The following is a 9593-nucleotide window of genomic DNA, read 5'->3' on the forward strand; positions in this document are numbered from 1 at the left end:
AAAGAAAAAAAAAGTAAAAGAGAGATCGTATGTTGGCAATAATTGCGATTTTTCATAATGTCCACAGTTATCATTTTAGGCTACAAGTTTATGTCGCTGAATGCACGAGAAAGTATCCGTACATTCGTCCAAGCACTCTCACCACGTCGGCAAGTTTCCCTGTAGGACAATCCTTTTAAATGAACATGTGAACAAAATAACAATATCATTTATTTATGTACAAAAGAATATGAAATTTATTATTTTCTTTTAAGTAATGCAATAAACACAAAATATTTTACAACATTTTACAAATTGTTAATGTGGTTTTAGTATTTTCTAAATAATTATTAGTAAATAAAAATGTGATTTTAGTGGTGAGCGTAAATTAAAACTAATAAGAATTTGCTACATCAATAGTTTGTAAAATAGTTTGTGGTTGAACTTGAAGCATTACTCTTTTCTTTTTTCTTTTTGTCATTTTCACAACTTAGGACTTCATTTTTCTTGGTTTAGAGGGATATAAGAGTATTTCAATTATGAGTTTCTCTTAATCGTAATCCATGCAATCTCAGATTCTCAATGGCATGTTTTCAACCAACCACTTTTGTGATTTTAATCAAAATTATATTTATTGGTACTATTGTACTATTTTTTAAAGGATGATCCTAATGAAAATATAGGATTTCATAATGTGGTTGATGGTGGGAGTTTTCAAAGAAAAATAGAGTTTCAAGTTTTAGCTCATATCGTAATCTATGGGATTGGAACAACTAGTAAGAAACATAATTTGCATAGAATGTGACTTCAAAATTAGAGATATACTTTTGTTCTTAAAATTTTAAGACATATAATAAGATTTTATTTAATGAAGACTTGACCATAATTCTATAACATTCTTTTATTTTATGTAATATGGTTATGTAATGTATTATAAACCTAGTTTAAAACACTAGTATTACTATTTTCGTGTATGTTCTAATAAGTATTACTAGTTACTAAAAGAAAATGTTCTCTATTATTATTACTTGTGAAATGTATCTAGTTTTAGAGCATCCGCACTAGCTCTTGTATACTCTTGTATAATAGAAAAAGAGATGAATTTTACACGTTTAAGTCACAAAACTTCTTACATCAGTTTTTCTAAAACTGTGTATATTTACATATTTGCTACAGTAACTATGCATATATACACAGAAACTGTAACTGTATATACTATTATTATATTAATTTCACAATTTCGTACCTTTTTTTTTTCTCTCATTTCTTCGTGTGCAAAACGAACTCAGTCTCACACTTCTCATCTCCTCATCTTCTTTTTCCTCAGATGCACACAAACACACCCACACAAACACACTCACACAAACACATCAACATAGAAAAATTAACACAGAAATACACAAACACACCCACACAGACAAACAAACAAAGAGAGAGAGAGAGAGAGAGAGAGAGAGAGAAAGATAGGTGTTGGTGTTGGCCGCTTGTACATGGATCGGTGCTGGTGGCAGAGATCAAAGTTTGTGGGTCGATGGAAATGGGTCTAGATGCTTGTGGATCAGTGTTGGCAATGGAGATCGATGCTTGTGGGTCGACAGAAATGGGTTTTAATGCTTGTGGATTGATGTTGGAGGTGGAGATTGGTGCTTGTGGTGAAGAGTTGATTTAACTATGAGAGAAAGAAGAAGAAGAAGAAGAAGAAGAGGAAGAAGAAGAAGAAGAAGAAGATGCTTGTGGAAGGGAGGTGATCTGACATGTGAAAGGAAGAAGAAAAAGAGGAGGAGGGACAAATGATTAGTCCGAGAGAGATAAGGACAAAGATAAAGATAAAGAGATAGGTACAAAGAAAAGATAAAGAGATAGGAACAAAAGAATAATAAAAAAAATAAAAATATATTATTATTTAAATAGAATAGATTATAAAATAGATAAACTAATGCAGGTATTTTGGAAAAGTGATAGTGTAAAAAAAAAAAAGTAAGTTTTTAGTGTAAAATAAACGGAAAAATTTGGCCAGACTAATGTAATTGCTTTTATAGACTTAATTTAGGAATGCCTATTTGTTAAATTACCGATTGTCCAAAATGCTTAAGCTATTGGGATATGTTAAATTTAATCATTTAACCACATATTTCTAACACTCTCCCTCATGTGTGGGTCAAAACTACCTTTTAATAAGTGAGGTCCAACACATGAGAATTTAAATAGGAGGTAGAGTAGAGGAGACAAGGATTGAACTCAGGATCTCATACTTTGATACCATGTTAAATTACTGATTGTCTCAAAAGTTTAAGTAATTGGGATATGGTAAATTTAATCATTTAACCACATATTTCTAACACTATTTTTACAATTTACTTATTTATTTTATAATTTCTCAAACTGTAGTTCAATCGATGATTCATTGGTTATATTAATGACTCTCTGTTACGGGTGTATACTCCCTCCCTCTCACAAGTTGGTGGGATCCACAACTGGCGGGTCTCACCAACTATGAGAGGAGAGAAACATACACCCGTAACAGGGTGTATTTTCTCCTGGTCTAGCTCTTAGACTTGGTTAATAGGTGATCAACACAAATTAGGATTTTATAGAGTTTCTTAGCGGCCCTAACACTTTTTCTACTATATATTAGTGATTATAAACCTGGACATTCAGACATTGGTTAATGTAAACATTTTTCTTCTCTTTTTGGTGGTCTATAGAGCCATCCTTGGGGATTTAAGGAACCGACTTGTGAATTCAAAAGTTTAGCCTTTAGATAGGCATGTTTTGTTTCTTATGGGAAATCACAGAATCACTTAGTGTGAGAGTCAAGTTCTTGCCATTGTCAAATGGCAAATGAACATGACGGCAGAAATTCCAGTGACAGAGAATGAATTCCTTTAGTTTGAACATGGAAAGGGTTGGAAGACAAAGAAAAGGCTCTCTCAAAGTTTCTCTTTGTTTTTGTGGTTGCCTTAGGGTTGTAAATAGGGTTTTATACATGAAGGGTTTATATATGCTTGAGGTGCACCAACTGCTATGGAAACAAATTTTGGAATTTCCATAATAGAGTCTTGGTTGATCGAGTGTCTAATGAGACTATCGAAAGTTTCAGCCAGCTCTCGCTCAATTGAGGTCTTTAGTTTTGCACAATAAACATATGCTTCAACTTCAGCCCTCATTACCACAATTTACAATACAATTAAAAACCAACAAATACAAATAAATTTTTCATGGAGTTATCCAACACTTACAGGGAGACCCGTGATAAAGGTAAAACAACAACACTTATATCTAAGTTAAAAGAGTGATGCGATCAACTGGTGGGATGACATATAAGAAATGACAAAACTTAGGTACAGTACCTTAGGTGTAGTATTTTAAGTTCTCCACTTAAATTTCAGCTTGTGTATTTACTTAAACACTGAACAAACGGCGTTACAACTTATAGCTCTTTCCGTTTTTGTCCCCTGTATCAAAAGAATCAAAAACCCATTTAGAAGCAAGAAAATCCCATCACCTCATTCTGAGAAATTTTTGATCTCACAACTCACAAGAAGAAATTGACTTTTTGTAAAATTCACAACCCTTTAACAGTCCTACTCTCCCAAAAAAAAAAAAAAAAAAAAAAAAAAAAAAAAAAAAAAAAAAAAAAAAAAAAAAAAAAAAAAACTTTCACAAACTTCACAATCCCATATCCCTTTCTGTAAAAATAAGAGAGAGAGAAAAATGCAACAACGGCGATGGGCAAGTTCAGGAGGCAATTCCACGCACCTCCTCCGCCACCGTCACAACCTACACCCCTTCTCCTCCTTCCCTTACTCCCTCACCGGTGGAGATTGTAATTTTCCATGCAAGTGAGATTGTTGCGATGAGAGACTTGATGTGGATCATCTTGACAGCAGAAGCGATGGGCATGGCCATGGCCATGGACTTTGTGCCTCCGACTAGATCGCAGGCTGCGATGCAAAACATGAGTCAGACTGGCGGCCGGAGAGGAGAGTCAAGCTCCTTACTTCTTCATCCTCATCTTCTTCAAGGTAAACATGAAATACATTTTTGACAAAGAATGAAACAGATATTGGTTGTTCAAAAAATAAAAACATGAAATTCATTTTTGACAAGGAATGAAAAAGACGTTGGTTGTTCAAAAAATAAAAAGAGGTTGGTTAATTTCTTTTTCCCCTCTGCTCCAGCTTCAATTCATTTTTTAGTCATACATCCAATCAAAGCAAGCTCCAAGGATTAAATCCTTGGTTGCATTGTTGTTCAATAAGTGCAATAGAATTGACATGGCTTACTCAACTGTAGGTATACAATTTACAATTATATTGATGATTCGTTTTGTATCGACAACATTGTATAGTTACAGTAGTACTGCATTAGTAAAAAATTCTTAACGAGCCTCCAATATTGTAATTGTTACTTCATTGGTTGAAGATGATTCGTGCTTACTTGAGAAACCATGTGCTACATTTGAATCTTTTTCCAAGAAGAAACCAGGTTTTTTGGGCTGAGGCAATGCACTCTCACTGCCTAAACCCACAACCACAGATGACATACTTGGCCTATCCTCAGGACGCTGTTGCACGCATAGGAGGCTAAGATGGATACAACGGAGCACTTCCGACAATGTGCATGTTTCTCCTAAACATTCATCAATCAAATCTAAAGGCCTTCCCTTATTCCAAAGTATCCATGCCTGAAAATAGAAAAACACTATTTGTCATTCATCTATCCAACATATCTGGATAAGAAATCCGACTGTTTGAAACTTACAATTCCAATAAGATTATGGCTGTGGTTTGGATGGTAAAACCCTCTACTTTTCTTCCCACTAATGATCTCCAACAATAAAATCCCAAAACTAAAAACATCAGATTTGGTTGAGAATTGCCCATCAAAAGCATATTCTGGTGCCATATAACCACTGCAAGGCATCATCACTAGTTTTAAGTGAAAAATATTGATTAGGAAATGAAGAAGATTTACATGAAAAGCATGTGAATTTTTTACTTACTAAGTTCCAACCACTCTATTTGTGTTTCCTTCTAATTGATCTCCTCCGAAAGTTCTAGCCATGCCAAAGTCTGAAATTTTAGGGTTCATCTCACTATCAAGTAAAACATTACTTGCTTTGAGATCTCTATGTATAATTCTCAATCTGGAATCTTGATGAAGATATTGAAGCCCTCGAGCAATTCCGCATATGATGTGGAAGCGCTTGGACCAATCTAACATTTTACTTTTTGTTTGATCTGGTAAGTTTCTAGTTCAAGTTAATTATATTTTCCCATATTTCAAGAAAACATGGGGAATTTCATATATTTCAATATTGATAACACTAGCTAAACAAAATGTATTAAGTTTTGGGATTCAAACCGAAAATGAAGGAGTCCAGGCTTTTGTTCGGCATGTATTCATAAACCAGCATTTTTTCTTCCTCCTGAATGCAGCAAGCAAGAAGCTTTACAAGATTTCGGTGTTGAAGCTTGGCAATCAATCTTACTTCATTTTTGAACTCATTCAATCCTTGTCCAGAACTCGTGGAAAGTCTCTTGACAGCAATTTCTTGTCCATCCTTTAGTATACCCTGAAATTATCATTTGAAGAAAGATAGCTAAACAGTGCTTCCTCATTTGTCGTTGTTTTTGTACAAGACGTCACAAATTTACCTTGTAAACAGGTCCAAAACCACCTTCCCCAAGCTTATTATTGATTTCAAAGTTATCAGTGGCACTAGCTATTGTGGATAAGTCTAAGAAAGGGAGCTCAAGGTCTTCGTTTTGGCCTTCATTATTCTGATGGCGTACAACTTCATTCCTCTCTGTTTTTACAGAAATAGAAACGATTTTTTTTTTTTTTGGGGGGTGGGGGGGTTAGAGGAAGGAATAAGAATCATAGTAATGGCTGAGATATTCAAGAGGTAAAAAACAGTATAAAAGTTACTTTAGCCGAAATTATAACCTAAATCTCATATTACTAATTTCGTATAATTAATAAAAGTATTAACCTTCCTCATATCTTATATACACATTCTTTCTGCCAAAAAGATACTATCCAACTTGGACAATGAGATTAACATGAAAATGAATACAATATATAGCAATATGAGAAGAGTTGTACTTATATGTAAGTGATCTCAAAGAAATCAAGGTACCATTATCAAAAACATCTACACTAATCAAACTTGCAAAACTTTCAAATTCAAGGTGTATCAATCAAAACCAGGCCAAGCTATAGAAGATATGTCGACTGAGAACTCAAGTCTAATAAGCACCTTGCTATTTTAATTATCATTCCTACAGATATCAACTAAAATGAGTACCTAGGCCTAACTATAGAAGATACGTACGTCCATTGAGAACTCAAGACTAATAAAGGTCTATATCATAAACTTTCTCTGGATTTGTAGAGGGCTAAACTAATAAAGGTCTAACAAATCTCAGCGTTAGAACCTTGAAATTAGATGGGGATTAATCATGCAACAAATTGCATAAGTTTGCTTGGTCTGATGACACTGTTCAATTTCTGAAACTCTTTTGCAAAGCACCGACAAAAATATAACATGATTGAATTATACCTCATAGCAATCCTTGTTCTAAATACTGTATTATCAAATGGGCAAAAGCTGATTCTGCTTATATTACTAAGAGATTTAAAAACGAAAAGCATTTTAAGTAATTCCATAAGACAAATATTACCATATGTTTGCAATGGTTGTCAAGAGTAAAGTTATTTTACCTCTTAACTTTGTCCTGCTTCTGCATATGTAAAAGCCAATTATTAAGAGCATTCCAGAAACTACAGCAAGGGACACAGCAACTATCACTGCTCTCTTCATCCTACGACCTTTTTTTGACTCTTCAGGGTTGAATTTGGCACATCAAAGAACATATAATTAAACTACAGCTAAAAGATATTGAAAAGCAAGGGAAGCACTGCAGTTTGTAAAGAAACAAAATGAAAAAGAATGCAAAACACAATGGAAACAATAATTTAAATTCAATAAGAATTTTCCTATAATAAATATTAACCCCACACCTATCTCTGAGGCTGACATTCTGATATACAGTTCTTGCCCACCAGCTGGAAACTGTCTAATATCCACTAAATCACCAAACCAAAGCGCACAGCCACTACCTTCTCCTCTAATATCCGAGTTTGTATAAGCCATACAAGAACAATTGTTCAAGCATTTATCCCTGCATTCTTTGAGGCTCATACTTTTGTTCGCCCAAGAATTTGTAGTATCTGGCAATTTCAACTCATTAAATTTAACAAACCCATCTTTATGGCAGCTCAGTGGTTTATTGCGTACACAACCTTGAGACCAGTCCATTAAGCTCCATTTTTCTTGTGATTTAGGCTCGAATCCTTCTAAACATTGGCAAACTGGTGACCCACTAAGGATACAATTTCCATTGGCTCCACAAAGGCCATAATTGTCACAGTAGTCTCTAGGTACTGATGAATATAGCCTCCAAACATTCTCTGCTTCAATCCATGTATAGCGTTCACGAGAAGAGCTGGTTTGGTTCAAAACTAACCTTGTGATTACAGAATTATTTCTGAGGCTGTAGATGTAATAAACCTCATCCTCATTAGAGACAAAGTCGAAAGCATAAAGCGGATTAGGCTTCATTGCCTGTGCACCACTATGCCGAAGGCCATTCCATGGACCACTCCGGTAGAACTTTTTGTTGCCTTTCATAATATAAGCCTCAGGCTGTGAAGGAGGTTGCATTTCAATCCCATATGTTAAATCTCCCGGAGAAGGATCATCTGGACTTTTCCAAGCTGTAAAACGCCGTTTAATACCTTTCCTTAGGTCCCATCCCATCTTCATTCCTGGTAACAATGTATCAGATGGATAATCAAAGCTTTCCCACAAAGAGATTTCTGAATTTCCATCTCTTAGGACAAGATTTCCAGAGTCTAAGAGCTGCAATACAGGATTATTGGCTTGTATTTGTGTTCCTAATCCTGTGGACCAAACAACACTCTTATTATTACTCATAAGCACAAGACCACTTGTGCTGTTTATCATTAACAAGCCAGACGTGTCATTGATTGGGTTGAGTCTGTTTGCAACCCAAACAACAGTTTTAACTGGGATATTCTTGTACCATATTCCCAAGTACCTATTCTTGGAACTACCAGGACTGAAGAAACCCAGTTCAAAGCTTCCCTCTTTGCTAACTAAGGTACTTCCATCGCTAATAGATTGGGATGGAGTAATGCTATCTACTGCTGCAAATGAAACTTTGAAGAACAAAAAGAGTAAACAAGTAAGAATGGAAATAAAGGAAAGCGTTCCCATTGATTTCTAGTTTTAGACCTCCTTGATTATCCCTCTAAAAACTTAAAATATAGATCATAAACCCCTATGATTCATAAACCCCAATGGAGTACCTAACAAGCTAAAACGACAAGACCTTGAACACTACATGTATTCAACAAAAAGAAGGGTCAGGACAAATGCAAGTGTGTATAGTGCTAGTGCTTACACATTGATGGCTGAACATTTATGAAAGCGGCCTCCTTATCTGACTTTTTCCACATTTCAACCAATAACACTTATTTTCGTGAATCATTATTCCCTACTGCACACGAAAATCTATTAGCATTTTGTCCTAAAATAAAATGAGAAAAGGATATGTGATCCAATCACATAGATTATGAGGAAATTCATTGAGGAGTGTTGAGTCGGCTTTTATGTTGATCCTGAATTGATATAGTTGGTAATGAGTCTCAGCATAGAGTTGGTGAAAGAGATATGAATGAGTGCTTTTCTTCTTGCAGTTGCAGACACCAAAAAATCATTGACTGCTTTTTTTTACATCTTACTTTATTAGCATTTGAGACAATATTCGACTGAATCCACCGAAACACAAAGACTTGTAACAGTAACAGTAACAGTCGTGAAAAAATTGGTAAAACTCATGACTAGTCCTTTCGTAAAAAAAATTGATGCAGACAAATCAAATTAGATGTTTTATTGAGAAACTGTAAATTTTTAGGAAGACTAGACCAACTTGGATATTCTAATTTTACGACTCCTTTTGACACTCAAAATAAATAATCATTGCTTCCCGGTCCACAAGAAACGAAAAAAAAATAGAAATCAAATATATATGTTTTGCTGGACTTTGAATTCAGGATTTGTGATAAGAGTCTACATGCACGCGTGATCATTTTTGACGGGAAGTCGAACCCTTGTATTAGTTGCACACACGTGGCCATTTTGGAGGTAAGCCTTGCCCATTTTCTCATTCATTGCACTCTTCAACAATATTTATCCAAACTTGTATTTAGGCTACGAGGCAAAGCCAATGTTGCTCTCGTATATTGAACAGACTTGATGGAAAACAAATCACTCTTTAACCGACCATTGACATTTTGTTTTTGGATCACAAGCCGACCTGGAGACTAGCCTAGCCGTAGCCTTGATAGTTTTTTGATTTGCAAAAGAAAAGCCTGATTTAATTTTCGAAAGACAAATCAACCAAAAAAATACCGGAAACTATATTTTAGTTCTTACATATTCAGGTTATTTCTATTTTAGTCCATACATTTTATTTTTATTACTTTTAATCCTTATTCTAAAAACTGTTTCTCGTTTTGGT

The 9593-nt window shown here is 34.7% G+C and overlaps 1 protein-coding gene across 1 annotated transcript; it reads right to left on the reverse strand.

Moving 5' to 3' along the window:
- Nucleotides 1-4116: 4116 nt before the first annotated feature.
- On the reverse strand, nucleotides 4117-9079 carry LOC115958308 (G-type lectin S-receptor-like serine/threonine-protein kinase At4g27290). The gene is made up of 7 exons (XM_031076711.1): nucleotides 7009-9079; nucleotides 6709-6828; nucleotides 5640-5791; nucleotides 5347-5557; nucleotides 4985-5222; nucleotides 4744-4894; nucleotides 4117-4666 (listed from the first exon to the last, which is right to left on the reverse strand). Exons 1-7 carry the CDS (start codon nucleotides 8285-8287, stop codon nucleotides 4361-4363), a joined length of 2457 nt encoding a protein of 818 aa, XP_030932571.1. The 5' UTR covers nucleotides 8288-9079; the 3' UTR covers nucleotides 4117-4360.
- Nucleotides 9080-9593: the final 514 nt, after the last annotated feature.

The sequence above is a fragment of the Quercus lobata genome, chromosome 8 (genome assembly GCF_001633185.2).
Source record: "Quercus lobata isolate SW786 chromosome 8, ValleyOak3.0 Primary Assembly, whole genome shotgun sequence".
Lineage (NCBI taxonomy): Eukaryota > Viridiplantae > Streptophyta > Magnoliopsida > Fagales > Fagaceae > Quercus > Quercus lobata.